This window comes from Rhineura floridana, chromosome 18, assembly GCF_030035675.1.
Source record: "Rhineura floridana isolate rRhiFlo1 chromosome 18, rRhiFlo1.hap2, whole genome shotgun sequence".
Taxonomy (NCBI): Eukaryota; Metazoa; Chordata; class Lepidosauria; order Squamata; family Rhineuridae; genus Rhineura; species Rhineura floridana.
Genome location: NC_084497.1, coordinates 30,340,503 through 30,365,354, shown reverse-complemented (window position 1 = coordinate 30,365,354; position 24,852 = coordinate 30,340,503). Strand labels below are relative to the sequence as shown.

At 41.8% G+C, this 24,852-nt stretch overlaps 1 protein-coding gene across 5 annotated transcripts in view; it reads right to left on the bottom strand.

Moving 5' to 3' along the window:
- Nucleotides 1–24,852, bottom strand: part of SPEN (spen family transcriptional repressor) — a 68,283-nt gene that overhangs the window by 22,283 nt on the left and 21,148 nt on the right. For all 5 annotated transcript variants that reach the window (XM_061601734.1, XM_061601735.1, XM_061601736.1 and 2 more), the window contains 3 exons: nt 5,322–5,482; nt 4,233–4,433; nt 1,071–1,222 (listed from right to left, as the gene is read on the bottom strand). In XM_061601734.1, the coding sequence (XP_061457718.1) occupies nt 1,071–1,222; nt 4,233–4,433; nt 5,322–5,482 (514 nt within the window). The remainder of the gene's footprint in view (nt 1–1,070; nt 1,223–4,232; nt 4,434–5,321; nt 5,483–24,852) is intronic.

The following is a 24,852-nucleotide window of genomic DNA, read 5'->3' as shown; positions in this document are numbered from 1 at the left end:
GGATTTTTCGGGTTTAGGCAGACAGAAGGATAACACTTTGGTCAGTGTCTGCTCTAATGTCTCGGAGCGGAGGAAAGTACAATGTTCTCACAGGGGGACAACTCATCCTTCCAAGCTAGAAATAGAAGCTGGACACTTTCTCTTCTTGAGAACAGCACATCATTATTCTTTCTTGGTGAGCAGGATGCTAGAAGATTCAGGCAAGCTGCTCAAGGAAGACTCTCAATCACATGCAACAAATCCAGGGAGAAGAGCAACAGATCCACTGAAGACTTACATTCCCAGAAGCCGTTTGGCTCCAAGCAAGGGAGGGTAAGCAAAGACCTGTGATGCCATCCAAATTAGGGCTACTGACTTGCCCTGAGCAAACAATTAAAAAAACAACAAAACAATAAACCCGTTATGTCACTTTTCCCTTAAAAATGGGATGTACAATGTTGACATCCACATAACAGAGCATCTGCAACATACTACTCTGCCACCACCATTGTGTGCATGCAACAATTTCCAATGTTCCAGCTGTGTGGAACAGCTAAACGCACATACACAGAAGCATCTTCTGCTGAACCAGACTGGCCTTGTTTAGACATGATTGCAGGCTGAGCAAACATGTATAATAGGCAAGGGACAAGATCGCCTCTTCAAGACACAGTGAGAAGCAGTGCACTTCAGGGAGGGTGTCTCGTAGCTGGCCAGCTGCCATGAGCACTCTTCCGCCTCGGCCCCTTCTAGTATTGGTGGGAAAGGGTAGGCAAACCTTTGAACTATCTCCCCTCAAGGACTTCACCTGCTTTTGCAGGAGACACAGGGAAGGAGGCAATCTCTGATGTGCATAGGGCTCAAAATACTTAGGACTGCAGAGGGGTATTTTTATTTTATGGTTGTTGAAGATGTTGCTCTCCCGAGATACCGAATATGCTCTTTCACCTTTCAAGTTTATCCTTTCCATATCAAAGGCCAGTAAGATCCAGCTATACTTAACGGATTAATGGACCGTTACTGCTTACATTAAATAAGCTGAACGATGCTTCTCTCTCAAATAAAAAGATACACACAGAGACTGTACGTACCACTATTCCTCCAAAACGCTGAAAAATGTTGCGAAGGTCATGATATGTGGTTGTTTTTTCTAGATTACCAATGAAGAGAGTTCGCGTTGCCTTGGGGTGAAATTCATCTATCCTTTCATCCAAAGGCCGAAATTCATTCTCGCTTTCTGTTTCTGGAGACAGACAATAAAAAAGTTCTCCTAACTTTATGTAGTGTCTTCTCTGAAACACCTAAATCTCTCTAAAGTGACATTCATGTCAAGACGGCTGTGCTTCACCCCACCCTGTTCCAAATGGTTTCGGATTTAGTGATGCCAACCAATTAGAGCAGTCTACCAACTCCTATAAAACAGTGGACATTTGGACATTTAAAGGAATGTATTAATCTGGAGGAATAGATGAATCAAGGGCAAAGGGCAAGCTCAGAATTGATTTTGGTGCGATTTATGATTTTCCACACAAAACCTAACACAAAGACAAAATCAACACATAATGTGCCAATTAAAATGAGAAACTGATAATTAATGGAGCAGCTTTAACAGTGGGAAGCATGTTATGATTTCATCTTTCCTGTTTCACTAAACCTAAACTGATGACTTCCGGGAAGGGTGACTTAGCCTGTGCCTGCTTTTGAGACGGGCTCCTGCCTCAAAAGAAGCTTATTCAGATATATCAGTCAGTTTTTTCTTTTTTTTTTGACTGATTAAACTTCTCCCGGGTAGGGAGAAACGAAGAGATTAACCTCAAAGCCTATTTTTGTTGGGACGACCAGATCTCATTAATTTATGGGACGAGGTCCAGCCGACGAAGGTGGGACGGATTTTCAACAGCAAGCTCTATCTGTTAAAGCGAACGTTCATCTTATCTTCTAAGAGAGAACGCACTAACAGGCAAGCACCCTTCTTTCTATATTTTTCTTTTACTTGACTTAAATTGTTGCTGTTTAAAAGAGATTTGCCAGATTGATCGGTTTTTGACATCTCACTGGGGAGCCATAACTTCTCTCTGCTACGCACTAATTAATAGCTTATCTCTGTTTTTGTTGCAAAAAGCTGTCCTGGATTTGCATTCTAAAGATATACACAGAAGAGGGATTTCTATTCCAGATTTTTATTTTGAAAAATATTATACTGTTTTGAGACTACTTTCTTTTTGGTCTATTTTATTTTGACGAATCTGTTTCTTGACGATTGCCATTAATTGTTTCGATCCTGGGAACTGCATTTTGTTTACTTAACTATTGGAGAGATAAGGCTGTCTGCTCTGTTTATACTGTGATGTCACCAAGTTTGGAGTATTAACCCAATTGTTGCTGAAATAAGAAGTGGTTTTCCTATATTTTTCTTTTAAAATGGCAATTAAGAAAGTGGCTGAGAATCTGGAAATAACTATGTTTCAGAAAATAATGGATGAGATTGAGATAACGAAAATTGAATTGAGTAAAATGAAGCAGGAGATTAAAGATATAAGGGTCCCTGTGAGAGAGGTGACCCTGGAAGGGGTCCCTGTGAGAGAGGAGACCCCGGAGATTGGAACAGGGGTCCCTGTGAGAGAGGAGACCCTGGAGACTGGAATAGGGGTCCCTGTGAGAGAGGAGATCCCAGAGATTGGAACAAACGTGGAACAGGAACAAGATTTGGAGTCTATGGACTTTAGAAATAAAATCTATTGTTTGGAACTCAATGTTATCTCTGAAGAAATTAATGAAGATTCTAGAGATAAAGTTATCAATGGCATGGATTATCTTCTGGACTGGAATGATGTGATGGAGCCCAATATAGAGAAAATCTATGGAATTAACTGCAGCCATGTGACAATGGAAAAACTTTTAAGAGATGACCCAGTGTATTTTGAAAAAAAGAACAGAGATATGATTTTACAGCAGTATTTCAGCAACCTATTCAGAATGGATGGCAAGAAAATATTTGGGATAGAGGTAATTCCCATCAGACTCTTACTATATGACTATGGCTTTGACAGCAAGATTATTATGGAATACTGATAATGGAAGATTGGATATTGAAATTACTGGACTTAACAAGACTACTGAAGATGGAAGATGGAAAATGGAACTAATAGAGATAATAGAACAATGGCTACTGAAATTACTGAACCTAACAGATTCTGATGTGTTGGATTAATTGAAATGTTTATTTTGACTATGGTTATGACAATAAGATTATCATAATTAGTAATGAGATGGATTAATCGATATGCTTATCTGGAAAAAAAATTGATAGATATATTTCTTAAAGAATTGAAACCTCTCTTTGACTTTTTGTGGAAAGAATAAAGTAATGTTTATGAGATTTGATGATTAAGTAAGATAACTATTGGAGGAAAGTGATTTTATAATATGACTTAAGAGACAGGATTGTTATATATTATAGACTTATAACTGATTTGATCTTTGACAAATGGGAAGTCAATATTTTACTCTTTATTTTTTATTTTTCTTTTTTTTTTTCTTTTTTTCTTTTTGTTTAACTATTTTTGATTTTGTTTTTTGTCTTTGAATGTTTTATGATTTTGTTTTGTATGTTTTATGAAAATCTGAATAAAAATTATTGAAAAAAAAAAAAAAAATGAGAAACTGATAATTAATGGAGCAGCTTTAACAGTGGGAAGCATGTTATGATTTCATCTTTCCTGTTTCACTAAACCTCTGGGAGGCAGTACTCCACTGACAGAGGCACTGCATGGCCAAAGCAACCTTTTTCCTGCCCAACTTCCTCAAGGAGGTGTTGCTATTCACACAGCTTGTCTCAAGGGACAGTTACAGATCACAGAGGAAGAGCCCGCCCACTAAGGGCACTTCTTCTGGACTGTCCAATCAGCAGAAGTGGATGGGAGATGTAGATGAACACAAGACTGACTTCAAAGGGGTTTGTAGAGAAAAGGTTCCCAACGACAAACTGAAAAGTAACAGTTGGGCAATAACTCTGTTCGGACCAGCTGAAGGATCACAAAGCAGCAGCGGCAGCAGTGAGCTGGCTTTTTGAGTTCCTCACTATTCTTCTCCAGGCTGGACAAAGTCATTTTGGGGAGCTGAAAAGCCAGCTCATGGCTTTGTGATGTTTTGACTGAGTAATTCTCTTTGGACCAACTTGGATTTTGCTCTAAGCAACTGATGTGGGGCTACCTGCCACTTCTGAGTGTTGGCAATGCCCCCCTTGGGCTCACCTGGCCCTATCCAAGCTGTCACTTCGATCTGCATGCCAAAGAAGAGTTTCCCTTTGGAAGCATTGAGTGCTTTCTCCTGATCCTCCTGTTGCCGGAAGAACACCAGCCCGTACCGCTCTTCGGAGGCCCCGTGGATCTGCACAGATGTCACCTTCCCGTACTTCTTAAACTCATGAAATAACCCATCTTTAAGGCTGGTATCTACACGCCAAGGAGCAAAGCAGAAGAGTCATACTGACGGTTACAGAACACACGGAGTCTTTGGGAAAATGCAACACAAATGTTGTGGTTCTCCTTTTATGTTGTGCATTTCTACTGTTAGATTTATGTTGTAGTATTGCACCTACACTCCTGACATCTGCTGACTTGCAAGCAGAACAAGCCACTTGGGCTTAGCCACCACCCTTCCCCAAACCAAACATGCAGCCCCCAATCTCCTCCTTTCCCTGCTTGGGGTGAAGTGTAGCCTGGGCTTGAACAACAGTTTTGGTCTGAATGCAAGCCTAGCAGAGTCACTCAAGTCAGAAGGGAACCTAAATACAGTCTCCACTGGTCAGGAGATGGGGATTCATTGCTCTGTTGCTCCCTGCCCCTTCCTATGATGGGCAGAACCAGAATAAATTGTGCAAATACATGAATTTGCTCAGTCCTCCTTAGTGTAAAACTACGTGCAGAATGTTGCTTTTAAAGGCACATGCACAGCTCTGCTTTTATTTTTATATATCTTTAACCAATGCTGGGAAAACCCCAGGTACCTTAGGGCAGCGTTTCCCAAATAGTGGGCCACCAGATGTTGTTGGACCACAATTCCCATCTTTCCTGACTATTGGCAATGCTGGCTGAGGCTGATGGGAGTTGTGGTCCAACAACACCTGGTGGCCCACTAGTTGGGAAAGGCTGCCTTAGGCTGATAAGGCTGCCTCATTTGCAATATGACAATTTTACCATCAACATTTAGGTCAGCAATAACTTGTAAATGATGTTCAGCTCATTAAACTGAGCTTACATTTTCCAGTGAAGTATTATGGGCAGCCACAATTGGATCAATATCAATGACGGGTGATGCCAATGGCTCCTCTTGGATCTTACCTGTGGAGCGCACTGGAAGATTCTGAACTTTAATCCCAAAACTTTTGCGGGGCTCATCTTTTTCCAGAGATGGAAGCAACTGGGAAGTGGGTGCTGGGACAGCTGTGGACTGAACTGAACGCGCTGGAGACTCATCACTTGAACTGCTGCTGGAGTCACTGCTGTGGAAGTGAAAGGAGATCATAGGAAATTCAGCAGGTAGAGGCTGTCAGGCTGCTGACTTGAAATAACAAGGCGCATAGGACCAAATTCTTTTACCATCAATAGACAAACAGCATACACAACCAGCAACAATGTGAAGATGCTGTTTGTCTTCTTCGAGGAACAGTGAAGGCTGTTTGCTTTTCATACGTTTCATGACTGGAAAAATCTCAGGGTCTGATCCCAGGACAGTTAGAGTCCTATGCAGGTTTGACTTTTTTAAAAAATATATCAAACTATCCTATGATAAAGGAACCCAATGTACTCAAGTAACTTGGAGCTCTTGGAGCACACAGGGCTTGTGTGTTGCTCTGACATAGATAAGAAACAGCTTGGATGCCTAACTAGGAATTCCTAGAGATAATTTCCTATATTTGGTTGAGATCCTCTTTCCTGGCTTCTGGATAACAAAAATGCAATTTTACACTTCAATCTATCCAAGGAATTCAGAACCAGCCTCTAAAACCTTTGCTTGCAAAATCCTCAGACAGAGCAGTTAAGGAAACAATGTGGGTAATGTGTCAAGTAGATCCTGTTGCATTTGTAACAATGAGGAAAATTTAATTAAGTATAATGAAGAGCTTCAACCGCTTAGGAAGGCTGGAAAATTACATCAGGTGCACAGGTCTGCTGGAGCCTTGCAGTCCCCTTTTGGGAGTCTCAAGTATCAAAGGAAGCGTCACACACAGCATGGACAGGTGCTGCTATTAGAATTCACTGTTCTGGTTAAAAGGTTATTAAAGTTTGGAACAGGTTAAAATGTAAACTGAGCCAGGGATTACACCTATAGAATCTTTAAAAATGATGGGACCTTTAGTGGAAATGTATGGCCTGGCACTGGGAAAGTATTTTCTGGAGGATCATATGAATATCACACACAATCTTGTCTGTGAAAGACTGGAAGGATCAAGACTTCCCTTTTACCAAATACATAAAATTAAAATCAGGGCTTGAAAGGACCTCAAAGGCCACCAACAGCATCCTCAATAGGTCAGACTCTGCTCAAAAGCCTCTAACAAAAGAGAGCCCACCACCTTCTGAAGCAGCAAGTTCCACGGTCAAAAGGTTCTTCCTAAAGTTTAGTCCAAATCCCTTTTCATGTTAATATCAACCTCCTACTGAATCCAGTTCTGCTTCATCATCTACGTGACAGCCCTTGAAAGATTTGAAGGTGGCATCTTATCACCTCTTAATCGTCTCTTCTCCAGGGTGAATGCAGCCAACTCTTTCATTCCCCCCCAAACCCAATACCATTTCTGTACCCCTCCTCTGGAGACATTCCTACAATAGCCTTCTTGCAGCACTGAGAACTGGACACAGTTCTTCAAGTGAGGCAGAGCAGGGTGGTACCATTACTTTCCATGACCTGCATATTATACTTTTAACTAAACACAAACTTTATCCTTGCTGAAATTCATTTTGTTAGCTTGGGCCCAAGTCCTCCATCCTAAATCCTGTTTGCCTATGATATTAGCAATTTCGAATCTACCATTTCTGGGCAAGGTCATTGAGCGAGTGGTGGCCAACCAGTTGTCAGCACACTTGGATGAAACGGATTATTTGGATCCATACCAATCGGGTTTCAGGACTGGTCACGGAACTGAAACAGCCTTGGTCGCTCTGGTAGATGATTTGAGGAGGGCATTAGATAGGGGAGAATCCACCTTTCTTGTCCTCCTCGATCTCTCAGCGGCTTTTGATACTGTCGACCACAGTATCCTTCTGCTTCGCCTGGAGGGATTGGGAATTGGAGGCACTGTATTACAGTGGTTCCATTCCTTTCTCTCCGATAGGTACCAACAGGTAGCGTTGGGGGAGGAGGTATCAGACCCTTGGCCTCTCAATTGTGGTGTGCCACAGGGCTCTATCCTCTCTCCCATGCTATTTAACATCTATATGAAGCCGCTGGGGGCAATCATCAGGAGATTTGGGCTGCAGTGTCATCAATATGCGGATGACACTCAGCTCTATCTCTCGTTTAAATCTTCACCAGAGTTGGCTGTGGAGACCTTGTCCAAGTGCCTGGAATCCGTGAGTGGATGGATGGGAAGGAACAAGCTGAAGTTGAACCCTGATAAGACCGAGGTACTACTTGTGGGGGACAAGAGAAGGTTGGGCGACATTGACCTGAAGTTCAACAGGGTGAGTCTACCCCTAAAGGACCAGGTCCGCAGCCTTGGGGTTGTGCTTGATTCCAGGCTGTCCATGGAGGCTCAGATTACGGCAGTGAGCCGGGCAGCCTGGTACCAACTACACCTCATACGAAGGCTGCAACCCTACCTTCCTGTTCACCAGCTCCCACTAGTGGTACACGCCCTGGTCACCTCTCGTTTGGACTACTGTAATGCGCTCTACGTGGGGTTACCCTTGAAAACGGTCCGGAAATTACAACTGATACAAAATGCGGCGGCTCGACTACTTACGAATAGTCGCCGAGATCACATCACACCAGTGTTGTTCGACCTACACTGGCTACCAGTTGTTTTCCGAGCCCAATTCAAGGTGTTGGTATTGACCTTTAAATCCCTACACGGTTTCGGCCCAGTTTATCTCATGGAGCGCCTTCAACGCCACCAATTATGCCACCCGACAAGATCGGCCACACAGGGCCTTCTCTCAATCCTGCCAACAAAAACAGCCAGATTGGCGGGTACTAGAGAGAGGGCATTCTCAGTGGCGGCCCCCACTCTTTGGAACTCCCTCCCACAAGATCTCCGGCACGCCTCTTCCCTAAATGTGTTTCGGAAAGCCTTAAAGACCTGGCTCTTTCAGCAGGCCTTCGGGGTATCCGGGGAGGGTTAATTGTTATAACTGTAATGCCTCCTGCCCAGTTTTAATATTGTTGCTGCAGATGTATTGTTTTTATATTGTATTATTATATTTTATCAATTGTATTCTAACAAATTTGTAAGTCGCCTAGAGTGGCCATCGGCCAGATAGGCGACGAAGAAATTAAAGTTATTATTATTATTATTATTATTATTATTATTATTATTATTATTATTATTATTATTATTATTAGCTTAACATTCAACCCCACCTTGGTGTCATCTGCATATTTGATCAGCGCCCCCTCCTCTCCTCGGTCCAAGCCATTTATGCATGTTAAACAAAACTGGGCCCACAACAGAGCCCTGTGGCACATCAGGGACCTGGCTGGCCGCTGTGAGAACAGGATGCTAGATTAGATGGGCCACTGGCCTGATCCAGCAGGCTCTTCTTATGTTCTTATGTACTTATCTCTACCACATCCCAGAATGCTCCTGGTCTACCAGACTAGGAACTCTTTATAAAAAAGAAGTCAGACATGACTTGATCTTCAGGAAACTTGCGTTCACTCTTTGCAATCAGGGTGCCTTTTTCTAAATGCTTACAGACTAATTGCTTAATAATCTGTTCTAGGTTCTATCTAGATCCTTGCAAGAATCAATGTCAACTTATTTGCCTCCCTTCTGAAGATTGGGACATTGAGCTGCCTCTAGTCTTGCAGCGCTTCACCGGTTTCTAAGAATTTTCAAAACTTATAGGCTGAGATTATATCTGCATGTTCTTTTAGTATGTTAGGATGCTACAGCGCCTTGCAAAAGTAATCAGACCCCTGACCAATGTTCTCATATTACTGAATTACAAATGGTACATTGTAATTTTGTTCTGTATGATATTTTACTTTGAAACACTGAAACTCAAAATCAATTATTGTCAGGGGGCATTGGTTTTATGTTGGGAAATGTTTGTAAGAAACATAAAAAACTGACACATGTTGCTGTATTTGTCAGGTTCTGAAGGCTTCAATTCATTCAGATTGGCTAGGTGCTCATGAGCCACCATTTCACCTAATCTTTGGCTGCAACTCCATCCCCTTCATCATTTGATATATTTTTGTCAGGCTGAGTAGTTTCCCTTGTGGAAGAAGACTGAGGCAAAGTAGGAGCTGAGAAATCCTGCTTTTTTCCTGCCATCCATTAACGGTTCTCAATGCAGGGTCCTACTGCCTCCTTGCTCGCTCTCTCAAAATACAGCCCAACACACACACACACACACACACTTACATTTTGGTTATTTTTTATGTTTCCTGTAAGTTCAGAAGTGCGTTCTGAGTTTTAGCCCTTCCAAAACTCTCCCTATAGACTTTGGCCACTGATCTGTTCTCATCCTTGGCGATTTGCCCTCCCCTTCCATTTCCTACACAAGCCCCTTTAAAATCTGAGCTCATCAGGGAGCTCCTTCCGCAGCCACTCCCATTTCTTTAGATGCCTCCCATTTTTCTTGCTCACTGGGATCCATTTGTGACATCTCACTTTTAAGGAACTCCTACCCATCTTGAACTCCCTTCTCCTACTCCTATAGCTTTTAAGTGTGAGGAATTATTAAATGCAAAGGTTTATTATCTGAAAATCTATGTTATGGAACTTGTTATGAAGTGGATGGATGTGTGAACAGCTGGAACAGAGAACTAGAATATGAAACCCCAATACAAATTAATACTCTACTATTCTATGCAGTAAATGTTAGTATATAAAAATGCAAATATGCCTGTTCTCTCTCTATTTGGTATACCTTTCCAATAATCAGTAATAGGTAAGACAAAACATGGACCATAAAGAACTCTAAAACTGACAAAGATTATTCAAACTAGAGGCAGGAAGAAAAAAACAACAGCGTCTATTTACCTTTTGTCGGGCTCAGTATATACAGGTTGGTGAATACAAGTCTTCTATTTGATAATTTGATTGTCTTGTATTGTTTGTGAAGAGATTTACAAAAAGGGGGTGGGGACTTTCTAATTCTAGGTTTATTTTTTTTAAAAACACAAAAGTAGCTCCAGAGAGGCCACCCTCACCTTTAAGAGAAATTTCTTTGGCTCTCTCACGTTAAGAGGTGGGAATTTTTTCACCAAGTGACTGATAATTAACCGAATAAACATGAATCATTAGCTGCCTTCAGGCTCCTACAAGAGGACATAAGATTTCTCTTTAAAAAGGCACTTCTAGGAGGTCCTCCAACCGCACAAGGCTGTTGTCACGAGCACTATCACAGCTGCTGGAAGTACTGACAGGCACAACTGTACTACACACAATCACATCACTATCCAGGAACGAGCAATGCAAAAATACCCTGACTTAAGAATGTTACGCGCATGTGTGTGGTCCAAATTCTGATCTGAACTCTGCAATTAACACAGGAAAATGGAAGACAGAATAGGAGAACAGGGGCCTGCTCCCCACATTTGAAGTTGTGGAACTGACAGATGAAGCTGTTTAGACCTGTCACTTTTTACCTAGAAGCAAGCTAATGGCTGTGACCTTTAGCGTTATTCACATGAATAAGCTCACAGTGGCTTGCAGCAAACCCCTGACTGTGTGTGCGTATTCACCACAAAACAGGCCCCACAAACAGGCCAGCATTAACCTGATCCCCACCATCCTCAATCAAAGCTGTGGCATATTCCCAAGTTCTATGTACTCCACTCCACACTCATCTCACTCATTTTTTCTATCTTTATTTCTATATATATTTACTAGGTATTCTGTTAATAATCCAGAGTTTAGATTTGTATAAGGAGAGGGGGGGAACGATATGCAGTACCTCACTATTTTCATCCTGTAACAGCAAAAGATGAAAGACTCCAAATAATTCAATGTTATAGGGCAGAAGTCGGCCCTGAATCAAGGCCTGTCTCTTGTCTCTTTTCAATTTTGAAGAGCCAGCATATTATTATCCCTCCACACTGATTGCAGAACAGAATCCGCTTCTGCTGCCATTATCTGACACAAGAAAACAGAAGCAAAAAGGCACTGCATCTCTCTCTCACACACACACACACCCAGCCACCCAGGCTGTCCCTGGAATGCAAACAACTAACACAAGCAGATGACCTAGCAGAACTGTGGGCTAGTAACTTATTTGCAAGGCGGCAATTCTCCAACTCTCTTGCTCACTCCAAAGAATATCTGAGGTGAGACTAATGATTGGCTGCTACCAGAACTTGAACTGACAGACACTAGTTCACTCTGCGCCATGGACTGTACTTTGTCACACTAGGTAACGCAATGAATAGTTAAAGCTGCTAAAGAGTTACTTGTGTTTGGCCGTATCTGCAAAACTAAAGCATTACCTTCAATTAACTCAAACTGCCTGCGATCCTAATAGCTCAGTACATGCCAAGAGCGCAGGTACCTGAAGTGACCTCCTTTTCCGTTAGTTTTGAAAAGCAAAGTGAGAGCATGCTCTCTAGGCAGCTTCAATGTAAAAATAAGGCAGAACTGAGAACGAAACACTCACTTAAGCACATGACACATCAAAAGCAATCATGCTTGCAGGCAAGAGAACACTTTCAAAACTGCAAACTGAGCTGCGGAAGGAAAACACGCAGCCCAGAGTTTAGTACCACCACTCTTTACAACAGCAGGTTAATAGCTGATCAATTAACGAAGGGGGAGGGGCACAGAGGGAAGTACAGGATGGAAAGGGCTCCCTCGCAAGTCAAGGCCAGAGAAGCTGCAGCTTGGTCTAGGGAGGGGAAAACCACTTGTGGGCCCCTACATTTGTGCCATCAGCCGTCCCCACAACACTTTGGGGGCCATGCAAGGTACTGAACATGCAGTATGAGGGTAAATACATACATGCATGAACCAGACAGAGTGTATTCCCCAAACTGGTATATAAGATGGAATCCTATGATTCTCAACTCTTAATAATTTTGAGATAAGGCAAATTATTGGGCTTGAGTTGCAGAGAGGAAGCATGAGAACCTGCCCTGTCTGTGAAAGGCTCAAGGCGAGGCTAGGATAGTTGTGGCCTAGTTTGTGTTTGGAGGGGCCAGAAGAGTTGCCATGCTCCACCCCCCCAACCCACCCCGCTCTTCTCTGGGGCTTCTGTCCCTTATCAGTCTTATCCTTGGATCAAAGTACCAAACCGGGTAAGCCTTAGAATCAAAAGATATCCTGAACAACCAAACTCTCAGCTAAGTAACCTGCAAAAGGATCAGAATCATGAATGCAAATGCACCCCAATATGAAGCATTCATTTTACACACTGCCTTGAAACAGAACATACGATTTCGTTCTCGCATAGAGCACAAACTCAGCTCTGACCACAGCTCTGTACTCAGTGCTCATTAGAGACTGTAAGGGTTGCTTGCAATCCCTGAAGTTGCACAAATCCAAGCCTTTTCAAACCAAAAACAGGTTCTTGGACTCCAGCACCTCCCGCCTTCACATACCTTTATATGTGTGTTTGGGGGGGCACACCAATGACCTCAGAACCATTTTATTTATGTGCCTTTCTAATGAACTCAAATCTGAAAAACTCACAAACTATGAAAGAGCCCACCTCAAGTGACCCAATAACCCACCCATTTTCCAACCCACACAGGTAGAAAGAATTACAATTAATTTGTAGACACAAACCCCATCCCACTAAAAAAAAAAGTAGCTGGGGTGGCAGTATAGTACCTTAAAATGGAGAACTGGGGAGGGGGGGGCTCTGAATCTATCCCTCCTGGACTAAGATCAGGACCAGCCTTGGAAATCCAGTTGTTTCCTTAGTAAGCTGCTGTTACTCAACCCGAGTTTCTCCACCTGAAAAATGGGGGAAACTAGTGACCTACTTCAGAGGGCTGTTGGAGAGAAGAATGAGAAAGTGTGAGCCTCCATGGAGCCTTTGGAATAGGATGAAAAGGAATCCAGGAAACAGGGACGCAGCATACAACAGAATACCATCTGAAGGTCCAATATATCCTTTCCCCAGGGCAAACTAATTTTGTCCTAACTCTGATCTACATAAGTCGGGGAATCAGCTGATGGCCCCCGTGTGTCATGTCCTACTAGTTAACATTGGCATGTGACTATGTTTGTGTCGATAGTGTATTTTTCCCTTAGCTAAAAATAAGTATGTTAGAAAGTCTGCTCTCACACAGAGTCCAGAGATTCTTAGTAGAGTGAACAGCACAGACTGGTTTCTTGATTTACGTCCCAATTAGAAGGCAACGGTAAAGACTGGTTATGCACATTAACGAACCCAAATCTGGGTCTTGTGTCTAATAAGTAGCATTAGAAACCAAGCACATCCTAACAGGAAAACACAAAGACCTTAATTTGAAATGGGTGGGGAGGTATATTTAAGTGTGTGTCTTTTGTACAAGATGGCTCTGGAACAGACATCCAAAATGCTTCCAATACCCAGGTACCCACTCTTGCTTGACACTATTGCCATGACGGGGGGGGGGCAGGTGGAGAGAGAGAATGTAAGGAGCTGCACCAAGTCAGGGGGGAGAGATCATATGTAATAAATGTTTAGAGTGAGTGCCCAAAAATAAAATGTATTGGGGGGGGAGAAAACACTTCCAGCAGTTCTGTGCTAAAAGGGTTTATAATACTAACTCTAGTGTAGAGACAAATCTAAAAGTCCAGCCTACTAAAAAACAAAGAGTCTTTTAAAACAGTCAGGATTTCTGTGTTTTTCCTGAATCAATTTTATATTTATACACGATTTGGTGCAGCACAGTAGCTGCAACTCCCACGCTCATATCTCACCTCTGCCATGCAATAACTAGGGCCTTAGCAAGGCACACTGTCAAAATCTCTGTGTGAGCCTGCCATCGATAATTTGGGGGTGGGGTGGAAGAAACCTTGCAGGCCTTCTTTGTAGGACTCTTGTAATGATACTGAGATAACATGAAGCACCTCAACAAGTGATGCTGCCTTATATAGAGTCAGCCCATTAGTTCATCTAGCCTAGTATTACTTACTCTGGCAACAGCTCTCTCTTTTCAGCCCCATTACCCAAAATGCTTCCAACTGAACATGGTATCAGCTCTCCCAGGGTTCAGACAGATTTCCCCAGTATCTGAATTTCTTTTTGGTAGAGATGACGGGAATTGAACATAGCACCTCCAACATGTAAAACATTGTGCTCCACCACTGACTGCCCACGACAGCTGGGCATTCTGGTCTCCTCGCATCACCTTCCCATGGCACTAAATGCATGCCAACATCTGCAAGAGGGATCAGCTACAGTCTAATTGTTCAAAGGGGAACCCAAACTTTTCAAGAGCTTCTGGACGGTATTATTATTATTGATTAAATTTATATCTTACCCATTTATACCCTGTCTTTCCTCAGCCAGTATGCTAGAAGAGAAGCATTTCCAACCCTAACCATTTTTGAAAACCTGACATGACAACTGAGTGGGTTCAGGCAGACTTGCGAATATGTCCTTTTAAGTTACTAGTCAGCCTTACCACATGGCCATTTGGGGCAGCCTGACAACCTAAAAAAGGAATTGGGGAGGAGAACACGTCCCTCCCAGTTTAGAGAAATGATCCAACCTGATCACCTGCAGACCACATTTCTTCACCTGACCTATGGATAATCAGGTCAGGAGCTACTTACAAAACCTGGGTTCAGGTGCTCCAGAGATAAGCAGTAATGGCGGTGACATGGCACAACCTTTTTTTAGTCTACCAAGCTTTTAAGCAAGTATTATTTCTCAATGCGACTAACAGGCAGCCATGTAGAGGACAAGAGCATTCTCTAGATCTTCCCACTATTGTGTGGTGTATCTATGTATGGGTATTTGAGCAGCTGCACCAGCTGTCTGACATTACCATATTTACGATGGAGTTGTCCTTGAACAAGGTTAGGGGAAAACATGTAAGGTTGCCACCCACAGCTGTTGCAAAAGACCCTGACCTTAATTTCTTCCTGGGCAAGAGTCAGGCTGAAGCACACTGTATTTAGTGCCTCCTCATACTCTGGCAGGCTAAGGAACTGGATGGTTTTGCTATGCCAACTAGCGGCACTACAGAGAGAGAGAGAGAGAGAGAGAGAAACTGACGGACTGTCAAAGTATCAAAGCACTGGTTCTGAAAACAACAATGAACGTTGCAGGCTATTTCTACCCTCGCAGTACACGGAATAAAAGTACGTAAGATTGGGTTGCAAGTCTGCAGGCTCTCAGCCTGGCCCCCTCCCCACAATTTCCTCTTCTCCCAGGCATGTTAGCACGTGTCTTTAAACTGCTTTTTAAAAATGTGTTTTTAAATGTGTATATTTGTTTTTAATGTTTTTAATTGTTGTGAACCGCCCAGAGAGCTTCGGCTATGGGGCGGTATACAAATGCAATCAATCAATCAATCAGTCAATCAATCAATGCCCCAGTCACAATGACAGGACTTTACGTAGGACCAGGGCATCATCTGAGTGATGTCTGAAAAGGAACACCAATAAATAAAATAAAAGTAAATCCTTTTACTACTAAAGACTTTTAGCCCTCCAAATGTTGCTGACTACAACTCCCATGAGCCACAGCAAACACGGACAGGGACAGGGTTGATTTGACTTAAATCACTTCTCTGAAGGACTCAATTTTAACTATTTAAATCACAGCTGGACAAAGCAATCCAACTCATGGGAAGTCATGCGCACACGAGCAAAAGAGAAAAAGTTGGTTCTCACAAATACCCCTACTGGCGAGAAAGTGCTCCCCACTGACTTCCATTAGAATTATTTTCTTAGATCGGCCTTTTTCTCGGCGTAACTTTGGTCTGGATTAGGACCCGCAGGAGCACTCTGAACAAGAGTTGGATGTTGGGCAAGTCCCCCCCCCGGCTCCTTCTCCAACACGCCCCTGGAACATCCCTTTCTCAGGCCTTCCGCCACCTTCTGCCAGCGCCCCTTCTGCCGGGCTGGGCTTCTCTAGCGGATCCCCAGCTGAGCTAGCAGGGTCCAGGTACGCTATGGCACAGGGGCCTCTGCCGGCGGAGCAAGGACCCTGCTGGCTCAGCCAGGGGTCCGCTATATCCAACTCCCCTCAGCCTAGCAAAAATACTAGTTGGATTGCACCCTAAATCACCAGTCAGGAAGATTCTATTTAATCATTATTTTTTTAGTAGAAGTACATTATTGTTTTATATAACCTTAATACATCTTCAGAGATGTAGGTTTTATTAGAAGGTAGGTACACACAAAGGAATTATTCTGAATTGTTTTCAGATTAATTTTCATCAAAAAATGGGATGATAATTTGGTCATTTTAGTATTAAAACAGAATGGTGAACCAGCTCCAACTGTTCAAGTAATCATGATATTTTTGTCATGATGTGCCAGAATCACCACCACCAAACAGGCTTTTAAATACTGTTTATTTTTCTGGTTACTTTTCTATTTCAACAAACAACATAAACAAAACAGGCACATGGATTTTTGAATGGTTAACTGTTTCAGTTTTTAGATAAATGTAGAGTTCTTTAAAAAATAAATTTAGGCCATTTCAACCAAGTCAACATGAGAAACTTAAAATATTGGGTGGTTCAGTTAACCCAGTCTTCTTCGCCTCTGACTTCCTTGTTCATTGTCTGGAAAAGAAATACAACCCTTCCTGCTTTTTCAGTTACCAATTCATTTCTCTATTTAGAATGAATTAGTCCAAAGGAAGAAAAAATTCTCTCTACACTTGCAGGCTACTGCTGGATTACCACTTCAGTGGTCTCCTCCTTGCTCAGATCTACTCTATCTCCCCAAATTCTCTATTTGTTGACCTTCTTTATCTTTGCACTTAAGAGAAAGGCAAGGTTGAGAGCACGCGCGCGCCCGTGACAAAGATGTCCACTTCATGTATACCACCTGCAGAATAGGACTGATCAGGTTATCTCCCATCTCCAAAATCTTTAGAAGGAAGGTGTGGCAAGCCTCTCTCTGACGGCGGCAGTGGCAGTGTTTTCAATCCCTAGCTGGGAATAGACACTGAAAAGCCCCCATCCAGGCATATTTCTGGAGATATCAGGACACAGGAAGGCCTGCGACAACCATCTCAGTCAACAGAAAGATTCACACAGGAGATGGCAGCCTTTCAAAGCAACCTTTCTGAACACTCTTGGTGAGGAAGACCACAATGCTTGTGTACCAACCTGACAGCCATCGCACTTGAGATTGGACAGCCATCTGTCAGGGGCACTAAGATTGCAGATCCTGCGTGGTGCAGGACACTCCAACGTCCCTTTCAACTCTATGATTCTGAGATTTACCCACTCACCCTTAACAATCATCTCTGCAAGGGACTTCCGGGAAGGGTGACTTCGCTTGTGCCTGCTTTTGAGACGGGCTCCCGCCTCAGAAGAAGCTTATTCAGATATAAATCAGTCAGAACATTTTTTTTTTGACTGATGAAATTTCTCCCGGGCAGGGAGAAACGTAGAGATCAACCTCAAAAGCCTGTTTTTGTTGGGAGGACTGGATTTCATTAATTTATGAGAAAAGGTCCAGCCAGCAATGCCGGACGGACTTCCGAACAAGCTCTATCTGATTAATGCGATACGTTTATCTTTTCTTCAAAGAGAAAACGGACTACCAGGCAAGCACCCTTCTTTCTATTTTTGTTTTTACTTGGTTTAAATTGTTGCAGCAAAAAGAGATTTGTCAAATGAATCAGCTTTAAAGAACTTCTGGGTGAGCTATAACTCTTCTCTGTTATTCACGAAATTAACAGCTTATCTCTGTTTCTATTGCAAAAAGCTGTCCTGGAAGTGCATTCTAAAGATATAAACAGAAGAGGGATTTCTATTCCGAGGACAAAAAAATAAAAAATATGAACTTTGGAACATTATATTGTCTGGGACTATTCTCTTTTTGGTCTATTTTATTTTGACGAATCTGCTTCTTCACGACGCCACTAACTGTTTTGATGCTGGGAACTAAATTTCTTTTGTATTCTTGAACATAGAGAGATAAGGCAGGCTGCTCTGTTTATACTGTGATGTCATCAAGCCTGGAATATTAACCCAATTGTTGCTGAAATAAGAAGTGGTTCTTCTTTATTTTTGTTTTGTTTTCGTGGTTTTAAAAATGGCAATCAAGAAAGTGGCTGAAAATCTGGAAGTAATTATGTTTCAGAAAATAATGGATGAGATTGAGATAACGAAACAAACCCTGCGACAGGGCAGTAAGGAGCTGAAAATTGAACTGAGCAAAATGACGCAGGAGCTTAAAGAAATAGGGGATCCTGTGAGAGAGGAGAATGAGATCAGAGATGAGAAAAGAAAAAATAAAGGGAAGATACAAGCCCTGGAGATTGGAACAAATGTGGAATTGGAAAAAGATCTGGAGTTTATGGATATTAGAAATAAAATCTACTGTTTGGAATTTAACGTTATCTCTGAAGAAATTAATGAAGATATTAGAGATAAAGTTATCAATGGCTTGGATAATTTTCTGGACTGGAATGACGTGATGGAGCTTGATACAGAGAAAATCTATGGAATTAACTGCAGCCATGTGACAATGGAAAAACTCTCAAGAGATGAGCCAGTGCATTTTGTAAAAAAGAAGAACAGAGATATGACTTTACAACAATATTTCAGCAACTTATTCAGAATCGATGGCAAGAAAATATTTGGGATAGAGGAAATTCCCATCAGACTCTTATTATATGACTATGGCTATGACAGCAAGATTATGGAATACTGATAATGGAAGATTGGACACTGAAATTACTGGACTTAATAGGACTATTGAAGATGGGAGATGGAATTAATATGGATAATGGAATAATGGCTATTGAAATTATTGGACTTAACAGATTTGATGAGATGGATTAATCGATATGTTTATTTGGACTATGGTTATGACAATAAGATTATTATTATTATTAACGAGATGGATTAATCGACATGTTTATTTGGAGAAAAATTGATAGATATATTTCTTAAAGAATTCAAACCTCTCTTTGACTTTTTGTGGAAAGAATAAAGTAATGTTTATGAGATTTGATGATTAATTAAGATAACTACTGGAGGAAAGTGATTTTATAATATAATTTAAGAGACAGGATTGTTATATATTGTAGACCTATAACTGATCTGCGACAAATGGGAAGTCAACATTTTATTTTTTTGTTTAATCATTTTTGTTTTGTTTTGTTTTTTGTCTTTGAATGTTTTATGATTTTGTTTTGTTTGTTTTATGAAAATTTGAATAAAAATTATTGTTAAAAAAAAAAAATCATCTCTGCAAGATATGATCCCAAGCAAGTAAACAAATTTTCCAACAGGCCACACATAATAATTGCAATGCTTCACACATTGCAGTAGCCATGTACTAATGAGATGTCAGGTGATATATTACGTAAGTGTAACTATTCCTGCCACATCTTTTAGCAAATTCCTCTGAATAGCAATTGCAGATTGAATTTTATTCCTTTCAAAGAAGTGTGATGAATCACAAGGCAAATTAACAATGCATAAAGGATACAAGAGATTGTGTTAATGACAAAACACACCTCACTTTTTGTCAATTGTATTACGCATGCCACATATTTTTCAGTCACTTTGGCTGAAGGCTTAACCAGAGCGCTCTGAAGGCCCAGCCTGCCCAGAATCTAAACGTGCATCACCTCCCAGGCGCCCTGCTCTTTTTCTTCCGAAGAGCTGTGGGCCCACCAGATGGATTGGCCTAACCCCAATCTGGGCATGGATGATCATCTGCTTCCATTTTGTATTTATGCCTTTAGGAGAAAACTTGCTTAAAGTTGTGCAAACAGAAGGCACCTCATGCAACCAACCACTCTCTTCTTCTCCTCCCTGTCTGTAGCCCCCAGAAGGGTTTTTCTTTTTTTGGGGGGGGGGGGTCCTGAACAGTCTGGTCAGTGTTGTATGGGGCAGCAGAGGCTATAGGGAATCACATGAAAGTGGGCAGGGGAACCCTATGCAAGTGCCCCCCCCTCTTTTTTGGTAGGGAGTGCAGACGAAGATCAGTTCTGCAAACTGTCTTTCACTTCGACCACCCCTGGATGCAATTTAACTATCACTAAATGACAAGCATCATCTCACTTGTTCTAAAAGTTTAAGACCACAGAATAAGCTGGGAAAAGAACTTTCCAGTTCAAAACCAATTTCACGGATAGTCCAGTTATGCATTAGGTTCATCTTTTATTCAAATCCTGATGAATAGAGGGTGTGTGTGTGAATGGGAGAAGACTACACTTTTTCTGATCTAACAGATTGGATCCAGATGTTCCTTAATCTGGATTCTGCAAACAAGAAGACACAACAACCATTGCTATTCCCCAAATAGCACTTACAACAGCATAATCTGAAATATCTTGCCTAATTTACATGTGGGAGGCCTTCCACACTCTCCTGTTGGCCCTTATAGCTTTAACCATCTGCACTCCAAGACCAAAACTATATTTTATGTGCCTTCAAGTATCAGCACATCTGTCAACACTGCACATAAATTGGATGATATTCAAAGCCTTGTACCCACCTTCTAAAGAAGACAGCATTAGAAGAGAAAAGATACACATTTATTAAAAAAAACAGTTAATTTTTCCAGATTATATTCACTGGCAATTTTAGAGCACTGGTAATAATTGAAACAAATTTGAATGAAAATATGAATGCTCACAGTCAAATGAGCCTACAAGCTTTAAAGGGTGTGTGTGTGGAGGTTTGGTATTAGAATGTGGTTGGGTGCAATTTGCTGCATCCTGCCCAAGAGATCCAAAACAAACTGTTCCCCAATCAACATGAAACTCTGCCTTTATTCCCTTGTATGCCATCAAAAGAAATGGTAAGATCAAACCTTTTGAGATGGAAATGAACTTGTGAACTCAAGACATGAAGCAACCTGTGTGTCTGCACGTAAGGAATGGTTAGAATGAAAAAGTCAGACACAACATACATTAAATCTCAAGCACAGTCAAACCATACATTTCAGGCCTCCCTACTGGGGTACAATTGCTCTGCAGCAGTTTAGCTAAAACGATTCCTAATGAAGGATTACAGACTTGCATTGTTAAAATGTAACCTCTCACTGAAAGGCAATCTACCCGTGCATTCCCCTTTTATAAACACACCAACACATACATGCAGAATAAGAATATGAGAGGCCAGGACTGGAAACAGTATTGCCCATTCCTGGGTACCAGACCTGCATTTGAACCAGTTTAGTTGCCCAACCCTGGCCACCAATTTTTCCACAGCTTTTTGCCACAGATTTTTCCAGATCTGACCGTTCAGCATTTCACTTCACCTCTGCATCCCAAATTTCAATGAACATGTATAAGATGAAGGGCAAGAAACAGAATTCTAGCATATTTCTGGCTTTGTAAGTAGAAACTCTGATCACAGAAGAGATATTGGAAAACAAGAATTCTACCTAATATAATGCCACCAGTAGCATCACCACCACTATGGAACACTTTCTGTCAATACACCAACCACAAACTATGCAACGATCAGGTTAGTAACAGTTAATGGTAGAAAACTGATTTAACTCAAGATTATAAGCAAAATATGGAGAAGATAATTTAGAGGATGGCAATGATGGGTGGGGGTTAGGGGTGGGAGACCTGGAAATATTAACAGGTTAAACATGCAAAAATTAATTGCTCATTCCAAATAATACTGGGAGGGGGTGTACACAAATTAAGTACTAAAGTTATGCTTCCTACTACTACTTAGGGATTGGAAAGGAGAAGAGAACACTCTCGTTTTGTACAACCTCGTTTTTTAAACTGCAAAATTCAAACGTGGAGGAAAAAGGGAAATAATTTTCAGCCCTCTGATGCAGAAAAGCCATCAGGGGCTAATAGAGAGAGCTCATAACAACTGAATTCAAAACACAAATAAAATATGGAGGATGCAATAGAAGCAGCACTTCAAAAGATGTTGGTCTTTAAAAAGTGAAGATTGCATATGAAAGGTTTCTGCAATGTAGTGTGCCTGTAGTTACATCAGCCACCCCTTCAAACCTAAGCATCAACCCTTCCCTTCTAGGGGTCCTTATCTGTCACACAGGCTGAAGACTGCCCTGATCTCTCAGCCCTCACCCACAGCCTCCTGCTATGTGAAAACATACACGCACAGAGGCAGGCAGGGAAGACGGACATGTAACAGAGCCTCCCTCGGGAGATGGAACGCAGCCAAACCTGACTGGATGATTCCAGTTCAGACTGGTTGTGGAGACACAAACAAGGAGGTCCCTGCACAGCGGACGCTATTTGGATGCCGCAACTCCCACAGAATACAATGCTTCTTGCTTATCAGCTGCGGAGACTTGAGGCCTGGGTTGTCCATGTTTTTTCCAATCTGAATGCAGGAAGGAGGAATGCCAGTCCCACAATGACTGTTTTTATACCGGAGTGTTTTAATGTTTTTCTTTTAATATGTGTTATTCTAATTTTAACTACTGTTAAGCCACACTGAGATACAAATCAAACAAACTCCACACATGGCTGATTTGCAAATGTACCTCGACTTACCCCTGCACAAGTTAAAACAAAGCTGGAAGACAGAACTCATCAAGAAATGTCTGCATGAACAATGCTCTTGGGTCCTGTCCGCCTACCAGATTTTAAGGTGAGATCTTCCCACACAAACAGAACATCCTCACAAGCAGCCTTGGAAAGACACCACAACCCTTTTCTCCTACACACCACTGACAGCCACACTCCATGTTGCTCAGCAGCAGCGGCCAGCTTTAGGCAAGGAACGTGAACACCTCTGGAAGACAGTGAGTAACTAAGAAGAGCCTTGCAGAACAAAAGGACGGCATGTATGACAGGGCAGCTTTTAAAATGAGTACTCTAGAGAGAAGTCAACACAATGTGCAGTTTTATCACTTTAACAAGAACTGAACCCTGCAACCGAACCAAGTGATCAGTAATTTTGTTATTCAGTTTCTGACTTAAGAAAGCTTTCTTTCTCCTGAGAGAAATATGAACAAAAAGTGAACAAGACCACCTTCCTCTTGAAGAACTGCAAGGGGGAGGGAGAGAGATCTGCATTCAAGAAAGAATAAAAGAAAGGGTATGTTCCTGAGGGAAACATTAAAAGAGGTTGCTTTAGATTAGATGATACACATTCATGTGCCTGAGTGTGCGTACCACAAACATGGCCATGGCAGGCAGTAGATAAATTTTGAACCCGGGATACTCAATGCTCCTCAGTGTCCATTTTTTCCTCTAATCTCTCTCTCTCTCTCTCTCTCTCACACACACACACACCTCTCTACCTTTATGTGCATCATGCCATTTCTGTTGAAGTTCTCCACTCATTGCCTCTCCAGAGCAAAAGCACATGAAACTGTCTTTGTTGAGACTCAACTCTGAAGCCATTTTCCCCAACTGCCCCATGAACAGGAAGCACGTAACCCACTCACACACCACTGAGTACCATTCTAAGCCAGTGATTCATCCCTCGCTGCCAAATTTTTTAGCAGGAAGTAAAGGAGGAGGTGCAACAGAAGGGAAAGCCCACAATTATGTAATGAAATTAAGGTTGCCAATATCTGTTCTCACTCTGGGAGAGGAGGACGGCTAGCAAGAGACAGCAGCCATCCGAAGTCTACCTCCCAAACCAAGTTTCAGGAAGCGTTAATATCTAGTCATGTTGTTTTTTGTAGCAACGTCTGCAAGAGTAACTTTCATCTGTCTTGAAATATAAAGATGAAAATAACTGATAAGAAAAGTTTCCTGTACAATCCATCTGTTATATTACAAGGATGAATTTTACCACAGAAGTGGAATTCTTTCTAAAGTTCATCTAGTTTAACCATAGGGTAACAGTTCATTAATCACAGCAACTATGTTATAAAACTCAGGAATTAATTCAAATAGAATTGACTGGACTGGATTTTCCTAAATTCTCAAAATATGTTCTAGATTTAAATAAAGAAGACATGTGGTCTCTGATGCAACATTACTTGAAAGCTGGACTTCACCACAAGTATGTCAGCTCCAAGAGGCCAATATGAAATAATACACTTAACATCACTGATCAGTTTCTCTCAGGTATGTCAAAGGTTTTCACAAACCTTGTCAAAATGCTCAGATGTAATAACGTTGCAGGAGAGGTCAAGCATTAACTAGTATAAGGAAGACAACTGGGTCTGATGAAACACTGAGAGCATGCTGGAATAGTTCCAGTATGAGATTTTTACAGACTGCCAACAGAAGGAAAACACTGCAATTAAGGACACCCCCCCTTTGCAAAGTCCTCTGCTGATAATGCCCAAACTTAATTTTCTTCAGGTGTTCACATGCATTTTCCCCAAGTGCTAGAAAAAACCCTACCAACTTCTGGGCATGGTTCTCATGAAATGCTAAGCCAAACTATGTCAACAAGCAAGTGTGCTGGTGGTGCATATTTAGAAAATTGCAGCCGCTTCACTCCTCACCCAGTCCTGCCACTGCCATGCTACTGGGAGCCAAGTTTGGTTTAGCATTATGTGTGAACCTGGCCTTGCTGATTATCTCCCCAAAACAGCCATGAGCTTTTATATTATACAGGTCTGCAATTTGACTGAGAAGGAGGATACACTCCTTTAAAATT